General features: G+C 37.8%; 1 protein-coding gene across 1 annotated transcript in view; it reads right to left on the reverse strand.

The window, feature by feature from the left end:
- CDC73 (cell division cycle 73) overlaps positions 1 to 25768 on the reverse strand; it is a 102494-nt gene that overhangs the window by 75550 nt on the left and 1176 nt on the right. Inside the window, exons 2-9 of the mRNA XM_021525071.2 lie at positions 21190 to 21295; positions 20147 to 20216; positions 19068 to 19130; positions 18927 to 18979; positions 18508 to 18596; positions 16949 to 17165; positions 6837 to 6935; positions 5525 to 5603 (exon numbers count right to left, since the gene is read on the reverse strand). Coding sequence (XP_021380746.1) covers positions 5525 to 5603; positions 6837 to 6935; positions 16949 to 17165; positions 18508 to 18596; positions 18927 to 18979; positions 19068 to 19130; positions 20147 to 20216; positions 21190 to 21295 — 776 coding nt within the window. The remainder of the gene's footprint in view (positions 1 to 5524; positions 5604 to 6836; positions 6936 to 16948; positions 17166 to 18507; positions 18597 to 18926; positions 18980 to 19067; positions 19131 to 20146; positions 20217 to 21189; positions 21296 to 25768) is intronic.

Genomic DNA, 25768 nt, shown 5'->3' on the forward strand with positions numbered 1-25768 from the left:
GTGAAGAGGAGCAGAGCAGACAGGGATCCCGGGCCATGCCCACAGCACTCAGCAGCACAAATACTGTGCCACACCCTCCAAGAGCACAAAAGCTTCTCTTCTCCCTCCCAAAGCAGCTCCAACCCGTGCTGCTGAGTCATGCACCAGCAGCAAGATTAAATGGTAATACTTGGCCAAGAAATAGTTAATAACTCCAGCTTCAAAATCCCAGCTTCACTGGTGGTAATAGAAGGAGTTAAAATGACAAACCACTGACTAAGAAAAGGGTATTTAAGGAAAAAAGAGCCTCATAAATAAAGGTACTGTGATGGTAAGACCTTGGACCCTTGTTTTTAAACTTGGAATTAGATGCAGAACAACTATTAAAAAACTTAATGAGGGTCTTCAATACACTGGGAATTTTTAATGTAATTACTACTATCATTTCCTTTAGATAAAGAGCAATCTATATTAAATGCTTCAATCACAGGTCTAACACTAAGGACTAAAGAATGCAAGCAAAACCCAACAAGAATTTTGTCAGGGAAAACTGTCCTGTGACCGTTTGTTTGCCAAATATAATCAATTTTAGAAATATATGCACTGTTAAAACCACCAACATAAACAGATGCCTTAAAACTACATATTGAGAGACTAAACAGAATAACTAGAACTGAATAAAGAAAAACCTATCACCACGGGTTTTTTTTTTTTCTTTTTCTTCTTCAGTCATTGCACATATTATGGTCAAAGTTTCTCTGTTCCATGACCCAAAGACTTGTAAAAGAGCCATAAACATTTCCAGCATGGCTTATCACAAGTTCACTTTCTAGCATCCCCATGCATCAATCTGAGTGCCTTTTCTTATTTAAAATAATTAGAGCTGGAAATGAAAATAGGCCTCCTAATGCATCAGCTTTTTGGACTGATGATATTCTCCATCAGCATTTGGGTGCATGCTCTGTTTCCTTGCATTTAAGTGTTAATGTTCAGGGTGCCCTGCATTCGCTTAAAGCCACTGCTCCACATCCATTTAGGTCACCCTGCACTTTGATTCTGCACCTTCTGCAGCTCCAGGCATCCAATCCAGCTACAAACTTGAGCTGTGATACATGACCAAAAGAATAAAAGCTTGGAAAATACTCAAATTAACCTGAATTTCTGAATTTCTGGAAGGAAGTCAAGGGAAATAGAAACAGAACAAAGCAGCATGTCTCAGACACTGAAAAGCTCAAGTTAAAGCCTTGGTTTGAACTGTGGATGAATAAGACTGAATAATGACTTTTTTCAGCTGTATACTCTTCAAGCCCCAGATAGCAACACTCTGCATACTGCCTGGAAAGGATCCACCACCCCACTTCCCAGCCCCAGTAATTTAATCCCTGACACCAAATGTCACTCTGCATGAGAGTTTACTGAACACTCCTTTACAGTACTGTATCATAACAAGCAAGTGTCACACCTAAATTTCCAAGTTACACAAATTACTTTACAAATTCTCTGTACAGTTCATATATAACAGTTCTGTAATAATCTTACCAGTAATTAACACCAACAACTTAAGTTTCTCACAGCAATTTATGTGTATTGTAAAAGCAATTTATGTGTATTTTCCAGCACAGAAGTGAATGTCAGTCCTGAAAGTTTTTAAACTAGTTGGTCACACCAAGCCAGAAAATACAGATAGACCACATTCTTTTTCCTAATGTGCATCTCCTGCACATACTCTCTGTTAGGGGAAAAAAAAAGAATCATATAAATCTTAAAGTGAACACAATAAATTGAAGTTTAACCAGTCAAACTGAGTCTGACCAGTAAAACTTCAGAACGTTTTATCTCCTGCTACCAATTCTACTCTCCCTGTGTAAAAGGATATCGCACAATTTAAAACAAAATAACTTATGAGAAATGCTTTATAAAGAAACTTTCTTAACAATGTATACAAGAGAGAAACAAAATGTTATTGTCCAGAGTCACCTCAAATACAGTAACTTCACAGTCCTCTGTTCCGTGGGCTTAGCACTTCGGACTGACAAACTTCTGAAAAATGGCAATTGTGTCTGAAAATCCAGTAAAGTTATAAATAAAATATAAGATGACAATAGCAGGAAGTCAACAGCAAACTTTCCTGATAAAAACATTTGAACACAGTCAAGAATATCCTTTTCACCATTGCAGTGAAATCACACAGCAGGACTCTGATTTACCCCAAGTAGGACTGAATATTGCTGGAAGTTTTGGGGGTTTTTTGTTTTGTTTTGGGGGAGTAGTAACAATTGGCTGCTACTATCTTTACACTTGGAGAACAACAGGAACACTCCTGGAATAAGCCTTAAAGACCTTGGAGCAGCACAGGGAAACTTGACTTTGCCATCCATACTGAGAGGTGCACTCCACGGGTCACAACAATGTTATATCTTCAAGACTACCATTCCGTCACTACTGCACACTTTGAAATTGTAAAATAAACAAGCACGTGAAAAAAATCTTCTGAGATAAAGCCACCCAAGAAAATGTGGGGAAAAGACATTATAGCATCGAAAACATATGTACCAATAATCCATATTTAAATATCAAACACTACGGCACACAGGAGAGGTCACAAATTAAGCTCCTAAAGCATCAGATGGCATTTGAGCACAGGATTTTTAAATGCTGAACAAGATTTTTAAATTATGTTGCTCAAGAAGGTCTGAAAAACTGCAGTTTGAAAAGATTTCTCCAGTTGCAAAGGTGCACATTAATAAAATGCAAAAACTCCACTCAAGTTAGTAATATAAAGGAAAGGAACAGGACTGGCAAGGTAAAAGCAGAGGAAGTTTAGCACAGGATGGAGCTCTATGCTGTTGAAGAGAAGATACCATCACTAACTGCCAGCATGGAAGAAACCAAAGCAACAGCAGAGAAACAGCACCCAAGGAAAGTGATTGCAAGCAGTTCACCTCCTTGAGCAGTTGGGCAGGATGGGTGCACTGCCAAACAACGTGTTCTTCCACTTTCCATGTGGAAATACCCAGGATATGCAATTCCTACTGCAAACAACAGTCTAATGCATCACAGAACTTGGAGAATGTCAAAGGAAAGGTTTCTCTGTCCTGCCTGACCAAAGCTGCAGGAACAAGACCCCTGCTGGACAAAAGGTGACCAAGCCCTGCCCCTGGGCTGCTGAGCAGTTCCACTGAATGCACCTGGAACTCGCTGTTTGCTCTTCAAGAACAGCACAGTTACCACCCCCTCACACTATTAAACCACTCTAGCAGCAAAGCCTGTCCCATCTGGCATAAAAATTTTAAGTTAGTCTACCAGAGAGGCATCCTGATATATTGCAGCAGAAATAATGAATCCACCACAAGAAGCAGAGAAATTTGGCTGCAACTCAACAGTTTACTTAATGCATGTTAAAATGCCTAAATTTACTCTTAGCTCTACAAGTTTTGAATTTCTTATACTAAGGACAAGACAGCGAATGGAAAAACTCTCTATTAAAGCCTACAAATATTCAAAGAAAAACAGTTCACCTCTTTGCTGCCTAAACTTTAAATACTGTAGTAGCATACAAAACTGAATATAGGCAATATGCCACAATCCTGCTGCAACTAGAAGAGGACTACTGTGAATCCTTCCTAGGATTTCAATACCTCTGAGGAAAGAGCAAATACAAAGAAAAAAGCCTGGAGACATTGACTTTTGGCTTTGTTTCAATCTTTTGCCAAACCCAACACTGTGTCCATTGTTACAAGCACCACACCATCCTGCCTTCCACAGTCTGTAGCCAGCCACAGGCAGTCATAGAGGGCAAGGTGTGGAAACCCTTCAGAATGGCACAAATCTGTAGGATTCAGCTTTATCCTCTGTGTTATCCACCATTACTAAATAAATGTGGATACAATGGCATAAAGACTCCAAGTTATTATCCATTGAACTTAATTATCTTTTCCTTCAGAATTCTTTCCCCAAAGTCCCAACACTGCAACCTCTCCAGAAAAAAATGTGATTCCAAGTTCTTACTAGACTTTATGTAAAAAAACTAGAGTTTAATGGGAAAAAAAAGCCTTATTTTATTTTTATAAATGAGTATTTCTGCTTGTAGTCTCCCTTCTACACTAAATATTTGGGAGCCACAGCTTTGAGGGCAACTAAATTAAAAATCCCATAAGGAATGAGTTCACGTGTGACAGAGCTACAAGTGATGTGCAATGTTCAGTTTCAAGCAAATTACATTATCAGCACATTAATGCCTAATTATTACAGGAAAAAAAACCTGTACTCAGAGTTCCAGTTAGACTACAATTTAAAAGTTAATAGTTTTACAATAGAATACCCTAGAAGTAAATGAGAGCTTTGCTATTTTCTGAAGTTAATTTGAAGCCAAAGGTCTGTAGGTCCTCTCCTAAGAAATCCAGATGTAAAACTACTAATTCTGTGTAACTTCTGTAAGTAAAGTACCAATACCTTTCAGAAGTCAACCTCATGTTTAAAATACCTTCTTTCCAACACCTCATTTTCATTTCCAGTGCTAGCCCACACTTAGCTAACTTGGTATTCTTAACCTATGTATTTCTTTAAATATCCCTAGAAACCTGAAATACAAAATTAACTTTGTGTGACTACACCAAATGTAAGTAACCAGAAAGTTAAGGAAGAAAAACACACTCTAGAATGGAGTGTGACAGTGAGTTAGGCAGGTAGAATATGACCACATTACAAAAAAAATCTTCCAACTGGAACAATTGCTGCAGTCCAGTCAATCCCATTTCAGCACCAAGTGAAACCCCAACACCACATTCTCAGAATCACAGAGGAGGAAGAAGCAATTCAGAAATGTAACAAAATTTGCATGACCTTCTGCAAGAAGCACAAAACCATCCAAGCACAACAAACACAAGATTGCAAAATAAAGCCACAGCAAGACATGAAAGTGAAGTAACTGAACTTGTGTTAAAAACAAGATTAAAAAAAGCAATGGGGACAGGAGAAAAATTGCACTAGAAAGACAAATCATCACTCAAGTTCAACGGCCACCATCTTTTAAAACTTGTGAGAATTCTTCAATATTGTAGACTGTTTTTATCTCCTCTCCAGAATGGTGCTTATGTTTTGCACTGCTGTTCTGAGTTTGTTTTTTATTTTAAACAGACACAACTAGATAATATTTACTTGGAATAACTGGAGGCAACTTTTAGAGCAACTGTGATTGTTTGAGGAGAGGGAATCTATTACATGTCATGCACCTGACAGTTATCCTAGCACTTGTGATTTTTTATTATTTGCACAGGACATTCCCCAACATTTTTTTCCCCCAAGAAGTTCTGGTTTTAAGCTTTCAGTTTGCTTCCTAAGAGGTAGAAATAATTTCTACAAAATAATACTTCTGGATTTCATTACTTGGAAAGCTATCTTGAGGCATAGTTACAGCTCTTTGTTTGTCTTTTCATAGGTTTGTGAAATAATAGCAGAGAAAAATCCCCTAATATGAACCTGATGACTTGTCAATTTGGGTTCTCAATTTTTTTTCCTTTAGAAAAAAGCTTTGCAATCAACTTACCCTCTTTGCCTTTAAATCTTTCCTGATCATATCTGTTGTAGGCAGCTGGAATAGGTTGCTTATTCCGTAAAGTGGGATCCTAAAACAGGTTAAATAACATTTGTAAAACATACTAAAAGGTATTTAATGGTTTTTGAATTTCATTAAGAGTTACTTAGAGCTACTCAAGAGTATAAAACTAGTTAATTTTTGTAGTAGTTTCAATGCATTGGAAAACTTCTGATGTTTCCATTCAGTATCCACTTATGGTCTTACAGAAACAGTTTAGTACTGAATGCAAAAAGAATAACCTGAGGCAAAACTAAAGTAACACAGTAACAAACTACATTATTAAAATCTCTACTGAGTTTTTGTCATACTTAAAGATTTAGCAAGGAAAAAAAAACATTAACTGACAATTCATGATTACAGCTTCAGACACACAAAATTTCCCTTGTCAGCCTGATTAAGATAAAATTCTGCTAAATAAACAAAAACAAATTTTGAGGAGAAAAAAAGACATTCTGGAAAAAAAAGTTTCTAAAAAGCACCAATCTAGAGGCACACTCCATATCAATTCAATCCTTTTTGTGGATGGCTTAGTTATGTATTCACACTTATTCTGAGTGGGACATTTGAATAATGCCATGCATAATTTAAGAAATTCGACACAAAGCAAATATTTACATGTTGGAATTCATCTTGCTATTTAAATTTAGTTCTTTGTTAAATGCAGTAGCAGCATTTAACAAAACAAAACACAGTACAATTAAACAGCTTTCAGAGCACACTACCACCATGTTCAGAGATCTATTAGGTTTAATAGAACACAATAGTAAACACCACAATTCTAAACAAATCCTGTCTAATACCTGGATAGAAGTAAACAATACAGCTCTAAGTCTGTCCTGATTTGTTACAGGCAAAAGAAAGCTGGTTCGAGCTGTTCCCACTCATGAGTCATGCTCCAGATTCTTAAACATTTGCTACCCTATCTGTCAGAAAAGCAGCAAAACATTTCATTTGAAATGGCAGCACTCTCATCGAATACACTTTTTGCAAATAGATGCAGCATGTGGCTAATGCTTGATAGATGCAGAAGCTGGCACTAGCAGATTAATCTCTCAGTAACAAGAGCATATTGAACTAATTAAACTAATATATTCAACTCTTTAAATACCAATAAATGTAACTTAAGTTAAAGAATAGCTGTGAAGTTATGCTTGAAAAAGATGCATTTTTTTGGAAGTAAACAAAAACAAATCGTGTATGTAATAGTGAAAAGACACTTTTGGTGTCCCAGCCCTCGTGTTCAGCCAAACACTGCTCTTACCGTTGGTGCTGTGTTTGGTGCAGGTCTTTGCTCAGGTGCTCGGCCTTCTTCTCTGGCTTTAACTGATTGAAGAATTGCAAAAATATTCTTGGCAAAGTTCTGCAAAAGATATCAGGTACCTGTGAACCTTACTGACCACCTTCATTTCACATTACAATCACCCAGGGGAAGACACCACTTGGTTAACTTACATGTCACTGAAAACCAAACTGTGCACCAATTTTCTAAATAGCTGATTTCTGACCCCTTTTCTGTGACAGGATCCAAACATTAAGAAGGTTTTAAGGCACACACCTGCTAAATCTAACTGGCTTCATTACACAACAAGGTAAACCAAACTCCTCTTAACACTCTTCCAGAGTATTGTATGTTAATACTGAAGTGGTGTTAACACCACCGGTATCATGAAACTAACACATGAATTATAAAACAAAGACTTCTGGGGTGAATTCTGTAGAAATCACTTAGTTATACTGCAAAGCTTCCCTGAGCCTGCTCACTTGACCTCAGTGAACATCTTGTCAATCCACTGCAAGCCACCAAGGGCAGGAACTGGAAAACCACCAGAAACCACCTATAAAGGTAAAGCCATCCCCTGAGCAGACCCAGTTCTTTTGACAAAGTCTGAAAGAACTCACACAAAACTGTATTTAAAGTTCTTTTCAGTCAGAAAAATCCCAGGGGGAAGAAAAAAAAAAAATTTGCAAGAGCTGCAAGCCATACACATATCAATTACAAATGGATACTCAAAGTCTAAGCTACAAGCTTTTACTGGAAATCAGATTTCTCCCAAACTGTGGCCTGGGCATCCTATCAATCAAAATTCTTGTTATTGCTGTGTTTTATCACACACTGTCTCTAAGAAACAAGGCTATTCCGTCTTCTGAAACTCACAAGGAGGAACTAATTAACAACAGAAGCAATGTTTTATGAGTTATTGGCCATGCAGAAGCCAAATCTCCCCGTCAGAAGGAAGTTACAACCAACATTGACGTCCATATTTTATTCATAAAACCTACAGTTAATATAGTCTTAAAGGGAGTTGGAACTTCAAATTATGAGTTTTTCCAAGGTCTTTAAACACATGGGACTTTAATAGCCTTAAATTGCACATCCTGGGCCAAACTCAGGTAAAAAATCCCACAAGGTTGTTTCTCCCATCTGCTGAAAACAAGCCACTAACAAGCATGGAATCAGAAGTGTTCTTGCTGATGTCTTTTTTCCACAACATGAAAATGCAAGTCCCCCAGGGCCACAACTAATGGCTGTTTGGAAGGGGAGAAAACCAGCAGTGTTTTAACAAGCACTCAAACTAACATCATCTCCTTGCTGGTCACTGGCTTGGTCAGGGATATGGGATTATATTACTGTGACAGAAAAATGATGGAGCAGGAAGTCCACTGCATGTACCTGCTCATTTGTAAAGCCCTGTAGAGCTGAAGACTGCTAAGTTCTCATTGTTCATCCCTTCAGAGATCAGAATATGAATATCCATTAGCTTCTGTCCCAGATTTAGTTAAACTTAATAATCAAGTGCAGCATTTCTACTACCAAAAACTTCTGGTCTGAGGGACAGAGCAGAAAAGAAGATGGGAAAAAAAACCCCAGACATCAAAATATTTGTTTCTCTGCACAGATGCTCAATCCCCTGCCAACACAGTGACTAATATACACCAAACCAAATTACTATCACTGGTGGTGATTTAATGCCAGGATGTTTGTGGAGAAATTCCAAGGCCAGTCAGATCAGACTGCTCTGATGAGGAAGGCTTAATGAAGTCATATCACTAACTAAATTTCTTCTGTAATAAAAATACTTCCATCACAATATATCAGTTTATTCTAAAAAATTGATGTCTTTAACTTCTGTAGCCCACCATAGCCCTAACTCTCATTAACCAACTCTTCTAGTCATTATAGCAGCTTTATCATGCTAGCAAAAATAAATGAATATTTTTCTAATAGAGATCATCAAGGATAAACATTAGTTTCAGCTTCATTGAAAACAATTATAGAGGAAAAAATAATTGAAGTATACTTTATCTCAATAATCTGACAAAAACAAAACCTTACATCTAACATGTAAAACTAGAAGTATATACCTTGTTAAACAATATGGCTTACAGTGCTTCAAAACTTTCCTATAGCTAAGCTGTAACCAATTTTTAATCAGATTTACACTCTGGTGTTTCACTGCAGAGAAAGAGGAGCCTAAGGAAAAACACATACATTTAAAAAAAACTCTTATTTGAACTGACAGTAAGGATTTCTTGGACATGCATCCCAGGAAAATCAAGGGCTGCAGAACGCTGTAAACATTGTCCAGACTTAGAGTAGGGCTGGAAAAGGAAGAATTGAGCCCCAACTACATTTCCTTACACATTTGCTTGATATGCTGAGACATACTGCTAAATCCTTTACAGCCATTGGCATGATGAAAGGCATGATGCTGTGCCAAAAAGGCAATATTCCTATCACACATTTTCAGTAATTCCTATATATGGCATGACAAGAAAAATGAAAACAGCAGTGAGAGGGCCTCAAAAGCACAGCAGAAATTAAAAACACTGCTCCTAAGGAACATGAAGCGATAAACTGTATATTTAAAAGATAATATTTTGCACATCTAAAATTAAAGCATATATTTAAATCTTAAATTCAAATCAAAAAGTAACAAATCATTTAAGGCATCATTCTCCTATGCCTTCAGAATATGTATCTTCAATTTGCAAACTGCTCACCAAGTTTGAAGTTGATTTTCTCTCCTCCCTGCTCTTGTAACTCCCAACTGCAGGGATTCACAGTACCCCTCAAGCTGCTCTCTGCACACTTTGGAGCTAGACAAGCCATTCTGGGGCACACCACAAGCACACTGCCACACAGGAGATTGTAGATTAACCACGTGAATAAATAGGCATTTGTGATCCTGCTTTCAGGACAACAATCGTTTAAGAAATTCACATTACACTACTGGAATTTATATTGCTAAACAAATAAGAGCGCATGATTTTGTCAAGCTTCAGATTAGGGAGTCTATAAAAACAGCTGATAAATATTGTATTTGTTATCAACTGTTGGAGGGAAAAATAAAAATCAGACACTCCTTTGACAAAAAGTTTGTGTTCCACTCAAAAAGTGGATTTTTAAAGCTGAACTGAAAACATAGCTGTGAGTATATTTGCGGCCTGTAGAGATGTGGACTATGCTCCCTGTACAGCTCCCTGTATATTTGTGGACTATGTGTTCAGTATAAAGGTACAATTTTAACTTGTTCTATGTTATCTTCACTAAATTTTTATAGCAAGAATATTATATGAAAGACAACTGAAACATTTAATTTGAAATGTTAATTCAGAAGTGTGAAACAGCAACAACACGGTAACAGCCTGAAGATACAGTACAGCATAAAATCTCAAAAATCCCAATCCCCTTCATACATAATCCTAGATTAGTTCTCCTATGAATGCAGCATATGGAGATGCATATTTTTTTATACTTATGTTAGTGTTTAAGCAATTACTTCATAGCTGACCTAAATATTCTTTCAAGAAGCATAATGCTTTATTCTACAAAATTTTTGTTTGAATTCAAGGCACATATAGACAAAACAAGATTTATTATTGCTCAATGGAAATACTATTGTTAAAATCTGGCCCATCTTTCCTTTAAATGCTACATTCAAAATGTTTGCAGTAGTGCCTGGCAGCAATAAATGAATATGTCTAGGTTTACTAAGGAAGCCAGTCCTGCAAAAATTGGAGTTTGGGCACTCAAGCTGTAGCATGACATTTGTTCACAGCCACTCCAAAGGCAGCCTCCTGCTCCACCTGAAGGACTGATGAGAACACCAGCTGCTCTGAGCCTGGCACACTTTTCCTTTCTCAGCTTGCTATTAAACTCTCACTGCTGTGAACTTCACAAATGTGAGACGATTCTGCCACCTAGAGCCCACACAATCAAATTCTTTTAAAATAACTTTTTTTTTTAATTCTTTTAAAATAACTAAAACTCTCAGACCTCTTAGTTGTCTAAAGGGATTAAAATACTATTAGTCTTGCTTCAAGATGGTTTTTCCAGTTAATTAAATTATTGAAACTTTAATTACAACTGCAGTATTAACCTCCTCACAGGTGACTTCACTGGGAAGAATGGTCAAGATTCCTCAGGACAAAAATATGAGAACTGAAAGTAACTGAAAACATGATTTCTCACATTTACTACAAATACAGTAGTTCCTATGAAAAGGATCAAACCTATAAAGAAAATATATTAATTTTTAAAAAAAATATGCAAGTACTAAGTGCGGTAATAATATTTTGCAGGTGGTAACAAAAAACTAAAAATCATGACCAACATAAAAATCAGCTACATACACAAAAAAAAACAGTTAGGCTCTTCAATACTGGTGTACAAGAATACAGAAGACTACAAAATAACAACATTCTGGAATAATTCAGATGCTATGTTAGATAAATTTGCAATTGTGGGTTACATCCAAGGTAAATACCACACAGCAGGAAAATGCCAATCCCTCTAGTTAGGTCAGCTATAAACTTCAACCATCCTACTCAGTTCTAGTCTTCTCTCACCATGCACACAAAAATACTCAGAAACTGGGGGTGGCACAGTGGGGAAATAAAAATGAAAATAATGAAATTTAATACATAAAACTCACAGTCAAGAGGTATAAAAAACTAGAGCTTGATTCCCTTCTGTATTAATATCTTGTGTCATGGATAACAATACACTGGTCATCAAGTAACTTTTCTTAGGGAAACTAGTATATTACAAGAGGGCTGCAATAAAGATATAAAAGCTGAAAAATCTATGAAGGCTTAAAAAACAAAGTTGTTTATTTAATCAAATTACTTGTTATACAGGATAAGATTTCTATGCTTTCAACACAAAACTTATGAAAATGTGCTAGATAGCCTAGTCTAAGTCTTTCACATAGAACAGAGGATATAAAAATATAAGGATCGAGGCAGGAAAATATTTTTTTATTCAGGTTTAGTTCATACCTTATTAGAAAAAAAAAAAGAACAATTTTATATGAAAAAGCCGTAATTTGGAATGTTTTATTATGTTTTTTTGTATATATTAAGCAGGGAAAGTATAACTGCCCAGACTACAAGAGAATCAAATTCACCAGTCTGCAGCAGTGAAGCAACAGCAAGAAAAAAACAGACCATTGCTTCAACATTTCAACTTGACCTTGTAAGTAATATATACTTAAAGGAACACATACAAAAATATACAATTTCATTATGTAAAGGTTATGAAACTACAGAGACTCAGCTCCACCTACCTCTGATCCCATATCAAGTCTTAATAGTTTTTCCATTATAAACAGTTTCCTGCAGAAAGAGCCCACAACCCATCATTCTTAGACTTGATACACACCCAACTCCATTAGAAATATGTATGAAATGCCAATTTCTCCTCTCCAACTGACATGGTTCTACTGCAGTGCTGTTCCCTGGACTGTCTCCAGGCAGGCAGTCAGGTTAAGATGCCATACAGGTCACTCATTGTCATATAGTGCCTGGCAATGTCTTCAAAAGATTGACACAAGGCTCAGGGAGGAGAAAATATTTACAGATATGCTGAAAGCTGAGAAATCCACCAAAGTAGCAGCTGGGCCAGCTGCTGACAGATGTAGAAATGTGTCTGCCTGGACAATGCACCTACATCAGGAGTGTGCAGCTATTGTTCAGCTTCTCAGCTGAAGAGATTTAGAAAGGTTATGTGGTATAGCCTTTAAGACTTCCCATATCTTTGACAGGCTGGATTATGCTATTTCCTTGTACAGAAGGTTAGAGTTCACTTGAGAACATATAATTCTAATATACTTGCAACTGTGATAAAAGATAACTGAAGCACCAGCCAAAATTTAAAGTTTTAGCAATAAACTGTAGCATTTTCCCATGAACTGGGCGTGGCTGAGGCGGAGTTAATTCTGTCCTGGTGCCCTGATAGTGCTGCACTGTGCCTTGGTAGCCAGAGAGGTGCTGATAAGAGCCCAGTGCTGACCCAGCAGCAAGGCTACCTCCTCACCTGCCAGCTGGGGCTGGGCAGGATCTTGAGAGGACAGCCAGCCAGGATGGCTGACTCCAGTTTTTTACTGCTCAGCAGTAAAAACTACAAGAAGGAGGAGGGCATTTCTTGTTACAGTATTTGTCTTCTGGAGCAACTCCTAAACGTACCCAAGCCCAGCTTCCCAGGAAGTGCCTAGAGACTTCCAGATGATGGGAAGCAGAGAATACATATTTTGTCCTCCTTTGCTTCCCCACACATCCTTTATTTTTAATAAACTGCCTTCATCTTGACCCACACTTTTTTTTTTGCATCTTATTTTCTCCCAGCCATCCTGCTGAGGAGGCAAGCAGCTTGGTGGGCACCTGTCATTCATCCAAGGTCAACCTACCACACTCTACAAAGAAAAGGATGAAAGATTTTTTTTCTTTTCAATAACATCCAAAATGCTCAGAGCTGCTCATATCAGAGCACTGGTTCACTTCAAAAGTGACAAATTCACAACGCCAGTATTAGTGCATTTCCAAGATTCCAGCTTTAAGACTTCTCTGCACATGAGTAGAGCATGTTCAACACAGCCCACCCAGTTACTTTGCTGCTTATCTAAGATATAGTTCTGAGCAATCTGGGAGATTAAAAATAAATAAGGAAATATAAATCAAGTACACCAGCAGTCACAGACAAAAACACACTCTCCAAATACACCTGTGAATGCTACTTTATTCCCATGGGAAAAATTCAAGTGCCCAATACATTTACAGTAGAGATGAAATGAGGAGGTTTTTCCTTCAGAAAAGATTGCTGCTGCCTGCTACAGAAGATGATAAAAACAAAAGGATTTTTAGGAAAGAAAGCTAGAGGAAGGATGTGAAAGGAAAGCATCAATTTCAGTAGAAACATAGGACTTTTTCTAGGTGTTTCATGGTTTATTTTACAAAACAGCCTCCCATTTATCTAAAAACACACACACAACTGAAACCTGTGCAGAACACTGATGCAAAACTTAAAATTTTAAACACTTAGGATAAATAGTCTATGTATGGATTCACAACTCTTCCTGAAATTAAAATTCCTTTAAACAATATATACTGTTAAAGAGTTCTAAAATTAAGCTACTATGAGAAAGGGGGAAAAAAATGCTTATATTAAACAGATGCAATTTGGTTCTGAAAAGCAATAATATAAAAATGTCACATTATGGATAAAAATCTAGAAGACTACACTACAGACTTGGGGAAAGCCAACAAATATTTAGAACAGAGAGAGCAGTGTGACTTATCTACTAGTCTACTAGGAATTAAATGAAACACTGACTTTCCAAAGGACGTAGAACTGTATAATAATCATACAGAAAACTCAACACAAATTTTTAAGCAAAACATAATAAGCAAGCAGATAAATGCAAATGTAGAAATGTTAAAAACAAAAGAGGACAGGTGAGCTGAAATGTCTGATTTTACAAACAATAGGAGCCTCACAGAAATCAGTAAAAATACATCCAGGGATTAATGCAACATCTGATCAAGAGCGTAGCACAGAGGTCGTACAGACCTTGTGTGATGCATTACAGAAATCTTAAGGGTCAAATAAACTGGCAATGACACAGCTGCTGAAGCACCTTCTACAACAGGAGTATCAATGCACTCAAATTATACACATTCTCATAAACCAAAAAAAAAAAAAAACCTCACAGCCAGGAAAAAAAAAATGTATCACTGTAATTCAAGCAAGGGGAGATTTGTGACAGTGAAGATGCTGGCAACAAAATCAGCAGGTAAAAGGACAGAATGCAAGTATCATGAGAACTCTTTAAAATTTTAAAAAAGAAGACTACATCACCAGAGACTTAAACATCCTGGAACAGTTCTATAAAGCAAACTTCAAAATTGGGATGTGTGTCCAAAAGGACAAACAGTAAATGCTTCAGGCATCTATGAAGAATTTGGAGGAGCATATTGCTGAGGGAATCAATATTTTCTTCAAACATATCAAACCAGAGGAAAGCTGTCAGTAAGCTGAAAAGGTCAAGAGATTTTTTTTTTTACCTGTGGCCTACTTTTTTTACTGTGGCCTTTTACTTTTGTGCACTTTTTGCATCTTAAGCTGTTTCTGCATCTTAGTTTATTACAGAGAACACTGGGAAAACTTATACACACAGGAGTGTTTCTCTGTGAAGAAGAACCTCAGAAGCAGCCTTGAAGCATTTTTTGCAAAGAAAAAAGAATTTACATTTAGGAGTGCTCACTGTTTGCTACCATTCACCCAGGAGTTCCAAATGAATTCAGATATTAAAAAGGCATGCACTGCTGAACTCAATTTTGGTTTTAAATACTCCAGGAGGATTCAAGAGACTGCAGATAAGCCCATACCAAGCAGATAGTGAAAATTTACAATAAAAAGAATTATCAGGCACATCAGCAATTCAAGTATCATAGAGAAGAGTCAAAACACCATTTGCAGAGCAGTATCATGCTTCCCTGATATAAAATTCTTAAAAGGAACAGGGGAGGAGGGAAGAAGTTATTTGCCTGAGACAACCTGAGTTTCTTCACAACTTTCAAGAAGGTTTTTACAAAGGTTCTTGAAATAGAGGAAAAAAAGAAAAACAAACAAACAAAATAAAAACCAAACACAACAAAAAGCCCTCCCAACCAAAGAACAAATTAAAAACCTGAACTGTTCTGGGATAAATCACAGCCCTCAGTAACATGTGATGTTTCTCTATCTACTTACTTTCACTGCTACTTGTTGCAAAATATAAACATTAACACTCGGTGATTGCTGTCCAAGCTATCAAGAATGTTCCTGCAACCCTGCACAAACTGAAATAGAAGATTTGCTGTTATGCCCATACACTCATCAGGCTGCTCAAAGTAACTGCATGCTAGAGTCCAAGAACACACTTCACATCTTGTTTCTTGTCTTTCTACCCATGTCATGTTTTGTTTAAAGTCACTACTTCATCTCACTGTTACTACAGGGATACTACAACAAAAATATTCATCTCTTCCCTACTATCTTTGCAATTTCACTTGGAGGATAAGTAGAGATAGGAATGCCATGAATGATTCACAAAAGGAAGAAGAGCTATGCAGATTCTTTCAGTACAAACATTCCCAATGACTAAAACATCAAAGCTTTTACCAATTTATCAGCTCTCAGCAGCGAGGCTGCTACAAATCTCTGAGGTTCAAAGAAGCAACGTTCACTCTGTAGGCAGCACACAGGAATGTGCCACATACCCAGTAATTACCCCATAATCCATGAATTAAATTATTATACCACTAATGCCCTAGGACAATATTGAGAAGTTGAGAGCTATGTAAAATACTGGTAAAATACTGTTAAATACTGTAAAAAACAAGACAAATTAAGACTGGGAGTTAATTTACTTCTAAACATTATTTTCCTGTGACAATACTTAAAAGAAATAGAGAAGGCAAAGGATGCAGTTTGACAATAATCTTACAAAAACAGACCCTTGAAATCGTTTAGAAATTGATTTACTGCTTCCTTGAGAAATTTAGTGCCAAGCAGCTCTGCAATAAATAAAGCCTCACTGTCCAAAGACAGCAAGCTGTCAGCTGTGCTTGCAACCATGTTCAGAATAGCACACAACCAAGTGCAGCCCAAAGTAGCATCAAGTGACCTCTTCATGGTAACACTTTCTGGTTTTGTTCATTGCAGCATTTTTCCTCCTTACTTCTTTGGTGTTTTCCACAACATAGAGGCCTCTGGGCTTTTAATGTACCTGCATTGTTCTTTCTATCAATTACTAGCCACTTTGGTCTGTTTCCAAGCCACTCATGGAGCCCTCCCCACTGCAGGGCCCAAGGCAGCTTTGGTTAAGAGGAATTAGGTGATTACTTACTATCTTTTAAATGCTACAATTTAGATTTACTGTAACATAAGGACAAACTCTTCTGCCACTACGCCAACCAGTCCTGCAAGCCCACCTTTACATGAACAGTGAGCATAATCCCCCTGACATCTCTGATTAACAAATTATATACAGAAAATAAAACTGCAGTTTGTCATAGGGATCATAAAACTCAGCTTTGTATCCAGAGCATTACCTTGCCTGTGCTTTGTAAGATTGTAGTTCTTGTCCTCCATACTCTCTCCCTGCTGACAATATCTCTAGTTACATCCACTTCAGCATCAACAAAACTTCTCTGTTTAAGAGCAGTTATGTCATCATCCAGATCAGTTTTGATAGTGGATCTTTTCTTTGCCATGATTTTGGCTTTGATAGCAGCAATTTTTTCCACTGACATAGCTTCAGACAAGGACCTAAATGAGCAAAAGTAACAGCAGAGACAGAATCATTGCACAAACAATTCTTCTGAAAGAATTTGTGAATTAGTTACTTTATCCTGCCAAAGTTTAAAGCTGTGCTATAAACCACAAAACAGTCACCTTATATATACACTGAAATATTATTTAGGCTTGGGATTGCTGTTTTGGACATGTGAATCCAATTTGAGACAAAAGACTCACAGTACTGACACAAAGACCATCCAAAAATCCCAACTATACCAAACAAAACTAAAGAATCAAAATGTAAAGCATCAGGACTAACACCTTTGTTTATAACATCCAAATTTCAGTTCCCTGTTATTTTTAGTCGATTACAGTTTTGCCAACCAACCCCTGGCTGCTCTGAGGCTTTCAAAGCATTACCCTAAACCTTGGCTGAGATGCAGTTATGTGGACCTGGTCCCTTGGAAGAGGTGGTACCTTCTCAGACTGTGCAGGTCAGCAAACAACAGATGATGGTAACCTTGTCCAAATTAATCTGGGTTTGAGAGAACTCACTCAAGTCCAAGAGTGCTACACCTCTGTGTGTTTGTTTTTAATTGTAAATACAGCATTGGGATGTCAGTGAGCCCTACTCTTGCAGGTGAGCTGAAGAAAAAAAGATAAAAACTGAATTGCACAATACTAACTGTCCATACCAAATCTACTATTACATAGGCTTGTTTTTTCTTTGAGAATACATGAAAAAATTAATATAAGTACTGGCTGTGAAGCCTTCTCCTTGTAATGATGTTATGGGGAAGGGAACTTTGTGTTGCTACTTGGTGCACAGCAGGGTTAAGCATAGAGTTGATACTCATCACCTGTAAATATTCATACTTTTTTTAAAGGGGTAGTTGTTTACATTCAGCATAAAAAGAACTGGTAACTAGAGAATACAAACTAATTCAAACAACACATACTAATCTTCACTGCAGCATTGCAAAGTTGTAATGCTATGCTCAAGGTAGCATCCAAATGATTTGTTTATACAAAATCACACATACTTTAATTTTTTTTTATTATGCTTTCTAACCATGCCACAATCAGATTATTCTTTCTTATAGTTTGCTTTTAAGTACACCTATAAGAGATACAGGAAGAAATCATTCTTTTTCATGTGGTTAGCTATGATTATGGATTTCATAAATGCCTCAAATCTGCACTGTTATAAGCGTTTCAAGGTCTGACTCCTCAAACATTACTGAGTGTATCAAAGAGAGGAAAATTTCCACTGAGAGCTGCTGGACAGAAGTAAACCCGGCTGCTTTGAACAGCACAAGAACTGTTCTCCATCCTGTAATTAAGCATTAGGCATAAGGAAAAGCAATCCCACCTGATCTGCTCCGTTTGCACGATGCCCTCTTTGTGCCCTTCCAGCCGAGCGGCCAAGCGCTCCTTGTCGAGGCGCACGCACTCTTCATCCTGAAAGAACAGTCACGTTTAAATTCTTGTGCGTTCTCTTGTCAAATATAAATACAACTAGAATTAAAGCTATTCAGAAGTATTTTCTTCATGTTTGTAAGGACAATCTTTATTTCCAATGATTTTTGATCTGGGCATTATTATGAAGTGCAGAGCTATTGGAAGTCTCCTCAAGTACCACAATTCTTCAAGTCCAACCCCTTCCAGTTCCCATTAAAAGAAGAAAATGCATACAACAAAGGAGAGGTAACCCAACAGATTTCCTACAAAAACAGATGAACACCGTGATTTACCTCCACCACCAATTTGTATTGATGACACTGTCATTACCTCTATTCTTGGTTTCTTTGCTTCTGCTAATATTTCATCTGCTGCTCTTTTAACTACAAGAAAAAAAGAACATTAAAAATACAAGACTGTAGTAGACTTCTATAAAACAACCTAAAAAGTTATTTTTTAGTTAAACTGTACCTTGAGTGGATCGTTGAAGACCAATTTCAAGCGGAGCACTTCTGTCTATGCTTGATGAGGTTGCTGCACACAAACAGAACATTCAGTTTAAATAGAAAATATCTGCAATAATATTTGGGTATAAAAGAAAGAAGGACAACAGATGAAGTGCAACAATGGAAACTCTATATATGAGGTAGCAAAGTTGGTAAACACTAGGACTAGTGGAATAGTGATACTCTGAACCTGACTGAATGTAAAGTTAAATCATGGCCATTTGGCCCTTCTCTGATAAGCGGACTGGACCAGGTGACCTCTCCTGGTCCACTCCAAAATAAATTAATCAATGATTCTATGATCTCTATATAGCACTCATAAAAGAAAACAGAGCCACAATGAGAATTAGACTCTAGAATCTAATCTAGACTCAAGATCTACTGGTTTACCTAGGTTTTTTTTTTAAAAAAAAGACAACCCACTGATCCCTTTAAAATGCACACATAAATTGATTTTACTCATCACATTACATAAATAATCTCATACTCCAAGATACTTAAAATTTAAAGACCACCTATGAAACAGAGAATCTTACAAAGGTGGTATTTCAGTTTTTCTCAGAGAAACCTCTTTTCTCTGACTATTGTTAACAAAAAAGTCAAGATGATGAAATGCTAGGCAAATGCTTTGCCAGACTGTCAAAGCAGTGATTCCATACATTTTATTAAACTGAAGATTTCATCCCACACATTTCTTGCATTCAAGATGAACGTACTACTGAAAGCTTCCCATAGTCTAGAGAAGGAAAAAACATACATGCTAAGCATTCTAACACAATTATTAACCAAAGTAGATTAATAGCAATAATAATGTTCACCTCTCAACATGCATGTAAGAATGCAGCTCCTATCCAAGCAAAACAGTTAAAGAACACAATTAAAAATGCAAGAAATAATGAGTTTGTTTGAGAAGTTTCAGCACATTCAGTTAAGATGCAAACTGCCTACTGTTACCCAGCCTTCCCCTCCTACCCCTCACTTGTGCCATGAATATGAAGCAGTAAAGAGCACTGTGTGTCCAAGTCAAAAGAACACATCACTCACATGTTTCCCCATTTAGGTATGCAAGCAAGTCTTTCCTATCAGGTCTTCTTACCACAGGAATGTTTTCAGTCTGAAAAGATAGCAGATGTGACATTAAACTGTTCTTCCCTCACAGAGACTCACTGAAGATTTCTGACTTTTATTGAAAACTACTCATTCACACAAAGACATGACCACATGCCCTGCCACCCAAGGAAGTTTAACTATCAAGCTTAAAGTGCAACCACATCCTAGAGGATGTTCAGCTACACAAAATGAAACTTACAGCTTGCTACGAAACTGAAAGAGGGCAGCCTTTTTCCTCCTTCCCTTCAAACTTGCAAATAAGATCAATAACTAGCTTTTATCACACACACAAACGCTTCCCTGACAGGAGTATGTATTGACACATAGAAATCATGCATCTCAGTTGTGTTGTTCCAACACAGCACTGCTGTCTCAGGTAACAATAGAGCACAAGGAAAGATAAAGAGTGGCCTCATACAAAACAAAGGGAAATAAAAATGACTTTTTTAAAATTCCTTTATTTTTATTTGAGGGTTTAACCAGTAGTTTTCTAATTGGATTGCTCACTTCCAAGTCCACTCCCAAGCTGTTCTGCTTTTCTCCATTCTGTAGATCCCTGCCATCTAAGGTACTAAAGGATCACCTAGATTGGGATCACTCCACACAACAGATGGACAAAAGTACTCCTGAAATAGTTTAGTGCTGGAAACAATTATGTCCATAGAATATCAAAAGAAATACTGCCATTACTTTAATAATTGGTTGACAAACTTTCGCTGTAAACATAATTTGGTGGTTTGAAGGAATAATCTGTTAGGAAGTGAATTGTCAAGAAAAATACCCCACCCTGACAAGACTTGTCATGTGATCCTTCTGCAGAGGTGATTGTTTTTAAACAATCACACACTTCAATGCATATCATTCTCACTTTCCCCAGCCAAATTCATACACACAAATGCTGTTATCATTCCCTGAAAATAACTACACACATATGCATTATCACAAGACAAAAATCGCATTTTGCATGGTCTACTTACTGCAGCACGACGGACATACACAGGATGGGAAAGGTGCACATTATTGAGCAGGAACAAGATAGAATCCAAAGTGTAGTATTCCCTGGGCTGGCCCTCCTTCCCTGTCCTGTAACATAAGAAAAGATTTCAACATTAAACTTCTCCATCTCTGTCTCAAGCACACCCTCTTTTAGAAAAGGTCTCTTTTCTTTCCAGATGACAGTTTAAAAAGCAAGCAGTTAATATTATCAGGCTATTGCCAAACTGGTGAGCTCTCAATTGTGCTAAAAGGTACAGGTGAGGGAGATGAATTCTTGCAGCCTCATTACTGAATTAATTATTTAAGAAAACCTTCCCAGAGGAATCCAAAGTAAGAGCTGGATGTGTTGTAAACTAAACACGCAAGACTTGGGAAGTCATAAGCACACATTCCCTCTCATTCACATTATTTATTCTGATTATCAAAGGAACTGTATCACATGTGAGACAGCCAGGCAAACAGAACTGAGCTGCAAACAAAATAAACCATTACATCGTCTTCAGGTACAACAGGCCAGAATTCTCAACACTGGAGAAAGCCAAGTGAGAACTTGGGATATATAAATTCCACAAAGTCTAGGGAGCAAAGGGTTCAAAATAGTGCCCAAAGATTAAAATAAGGAGTGACTACAAACTAATTGCACAAAAAAAATCAGCAAAATGCTGAAGGATACAAAATCACAGTGAGCTCCAAGACTGAAGTCAGACCACATCAGAGCAACACACCAGCATCAAGTTCAATCTCAGCCTTCAAACAGCTTGTTTCAAAGATACAGCTTTTAAGACTAAAAAGGAACTAATTCTGTACAACTATTCATAAAAAAAAAAAGCAAACGACACCCAACAAGGCCAAATAAATCCCTGGCTCAGCTTGGCTCTCTGTACATTGAACAGAACTCTCCCCTCTCAGACATTCACCCCTTATGATGTTACTACAAGATGTTGTAGGGGAAGCAATGCTTGTTCATGTTTCAAAAAACTCTACTCCCTAAACACTCACACTGCTGTGAGAAACAGCCCTGGCAGTCAGGAAAGCAGCAAGGGCAGCAATTCCACTGCCCACCCCCACTCTGGGATGTGTCAAACCCCAGCTGCAGGCAGGACAGGGCTCCTCCACATTGCCCAGTCCCTGCCCCTGACCAGCTGGCTCACCTTAAAGCCTGAGGAAGAGAAGCCACCACAAAATCAGCCCAAAGCTATAAATTTAAGACTGGTAGAGAACTTTCAACAAACAAGAGGTTTCAGGAAGAAACCCTTTCATTAAAAGAGTTTTCCCTCTAAGTACAGTGGCTTTACTCATGGCTCATCATCAGCACCAAAACACACACGACAGAAGCGCCACTCCCACTGCAAAAAGGGAGCGGAAATAAAAAACACTCAGTCACAACTGTATGGAGCCTGAAAGAGCCACACAAAAATCTACTAAACCAACAGAAGTTTTTAAGTCTGTTTTCTCAGTACTGTGGATTTAATGCCATCTACTGCTTTGCTTGTCATTACTTTTCTGAAATTAGCTAAGATTGCCCAAAAACCTGTTCAGAACTTATTATCAGCAGTAAAGTTCAAAACCTCACCTTCACAATGATGCCTGAGAAAACCAACATAAGAATAGCATGCAGAGAAAAGGGATTCAGCATACCAAAAGTGTAGAATAAAGGGAATAAAGGGTCTCTTACCACTGTCCCTTCCTTCCAAAAACTTAGTCTGCATGAGGTGGAGGGTGCCTGTACTTTTTGTTGCTGCAGAGGAAAGGGAGTTGACACACAGGCTCTTCCTTTCAACTGCTAAGAAGCCAAAACTTCACAACTACAGGCAGCCACCAGAACTGGATTCCTCAGCAAGGAACTGTTTGAACAAGCAGCAAAGCAGTGAGGATCTTTGATAAGGTGGTATCTAAACACACTGGAAGCACTAGCAGAAACAAAAGCTTCCTCCACACAGGCTTGGCTCCGAAGCAAAGCCATCATGTCACGTGATACAGCTGTCACTTCATTTTAAAACAAACACTTTAGATTGTCTTAGTTCAGAATCACTCATTATTTCTTTGAAGTGTGTCATATGCACTGAGCACAATAGAAAAGTCCAGTTGGTCATCTACTCAAACTTTACAATATTTAGCAAGAAATCCAAGATATAAAAACAAACAAATACTGAACCGTTATCTATTAATTGAAACAATACAGTGTTAAAGCCACAGGCATTGCCAAAGCTCAGCAGGGCACAGCTGGTACTTCATCACTTCAACCACACACACAAGAATTCCCCATGCTCATTAAGGCTCTAAGAGGATGTTTTATTAGGAGGACAAGATACTGCACATTAATAGGAAATCATCAGATGGACAAACAGCTGCACACAAGGAGAAAACCTAAGCCTAAACTGACATTTCAACATCAGTGCGTGCTCCTGCTAAATACACAAAGAACTAAAAACAGGCAGATCTGAGGGTAGCTTGCCTCATTCAATTTACAAGCATCTAAAGTAGAAATATAAATGGATTCTGTTATTTCCCATATTCAGCTATAGCATCATTTACTTAAAAAAATTAAATCATAGGAGGCAGAACCTCAACAAACCCAGTGACAATCATTAAAGCAAAAATATAAGGAAGAGTTCCATCTCTTACAAATAAAATCCAGCTTAAAAATTGAGAAAATGTTTATATAATAGGAGACAGCAAGTTTCACCTGCTCATTTTTAACACCAGAAACTTAATTATTTCTCATCCATTCACCTTACACCTATGGGCACCAGGAATTTATTAATTTTTAACAGCTTTATTTCCTCTTTCCTGTTTCAAAGCCTGTAGTTTTACAGAGGTACTAAGGGCCTGTGTCTCATCCACAAATCCAAGCAGAAAACTTTAAATACACAAGACAAAGCATGCTGAGTATCACACAGCTGACAATACCCAGAACCAGCTGCTCACTGTTTGAAAACTCAGCTGCATATCCAAGCCCCTTGACTAGGCAAACTAAGTAATAAATTTCTCTGGTAGATTGATTCCTTCCTTTGGTTTTGAAACAGATTCATTAATTATTCTTTAAGATCCATAGGTCAAAACACACAAACCACTTCATTTCAAACCACCTAGCCTTTTTCATGCGCCAGCAGGAGCATCGCTATAATTACTATCTGGAAACTAAACTGGATTAAAGTTGCTTTTCCCCCACACTTTTCCTTTTTTCCTCCAGGTTGACTTTTACTCAGCTTGATTCCTCAGCCCAATTCCCTGTTTGGGTGACACTTGTGCTAGCAGAGAGAGAAGGCAATGCAGGGCAGCACTGCTGACTTCTGCCAGCTAAGCTGCTCGGGGAGCCACAGCTAAATGTCTCCTGGGACTACTTCTAATTCTAGCAGGGACAAATGCCACTGCTGCTCTTCAGCCTAGCATTACTCTCTGCAGGCTGGAGATGCAATTACAGCAACCGTGCTGGGGACACCTAAAACAGAACTCAAGGTTTGTTCTGTGAAAGATTAAGCCACCAACACCTGCTCAGTGCAAGCATAATTTGGATCCTGTCAAGTGACCTGAATACAAAAGGGTTTGAATCTTGACAGTTTTTGAAAATGTCCCTCCCGAGTGTAGCAATTACCTAAATTAGCAGCTCTTGAAGTGTGGTGTTCAAGCTACTGAGCATGGCTTGCAGAACTGGTCTCATTTTTACAGTGTCTTCAATTTAAAGCTGAGACATGCAAAATGCCACAGTGGTTGACAAGAAATGCTGTGAACTGAGATCAGCCTGATCCTATCAAAAATTCAAAAGCCACTTGTCTAAACCAAGATGAACTAATTCACTTCAAACAACCCAAAGAAAAAAAAACCTCAAACTGCACCACACACGTACCCCAGGAGGTGAGCACTCACAGCTCTGCCAGGAGCTGCAGCTGCTGTGCTCAGAGAATCCTCTGTTCACCCACACATCCTTCTTGACCAGGAAGATGAAGCTGCCTGGCTGTACACAGCAGAGTTTGCTCTCCAGCTACTTTCAGGCTTTTGGTAACAATTTCTGAGTCTAATCCAAGCTCTCCTGAGCAATAGGATAGGGCTGGCATATCAGTTTCTTGTTCCCTGCAGAAGGGCAATGAAACTTGTTTGTCTACTTAACCACTACTTGTTACCACTTGGGAAAAGCAACTTGTAGCAAGGAAACCACCACATCTGTCTACACATTGCCCAGCAAAAATACAGCCAAGACTTCTGCTTGTCCAAATATTTGTCTTCCTCTTCAGTCCACATACCAGTATCCCCCACTCAGACAGGAAGCACAAATAACTCCAAAATTAGTTTCTGAAAGCTTAGAACAGGTAATGAAAAAACAGATTTCTAGTAATATATAAGGTACAAAGTAAAATTCTGTATGAAAAGTCCACCTACAACTGAAGATAAGCAAGTAGGCTTATTTCCTTTCTCTCTCTCAATCTAAGGCTAATAATAGTCATATCATAATAATGTTTAAAAAAAAAATAATAATTCCTGGTCAGACTTAACTACAAGTTCAGGGTTTTGTGAAAAACCTGCAGGTACTTCTGCTTTTCCACAAAGGTTCACAGGATAACA

The sequence above is a fragment of the Lonchura striata genome, chromosome 9 (genome assembly GCF_046129695.1).
Source record: "Lonchura striata isolate bLonStr1 chromosome 9, bLonStr1.mat, whole genome shotgun sequence".
In the NCBI taxonomy this organism is placed as follows: domain Eukaryota; kingdom Metazoa; phylum Chordata; class Aves; order Passeriformes; family Estrildidae; genus Lonchura; species Lonchura striata.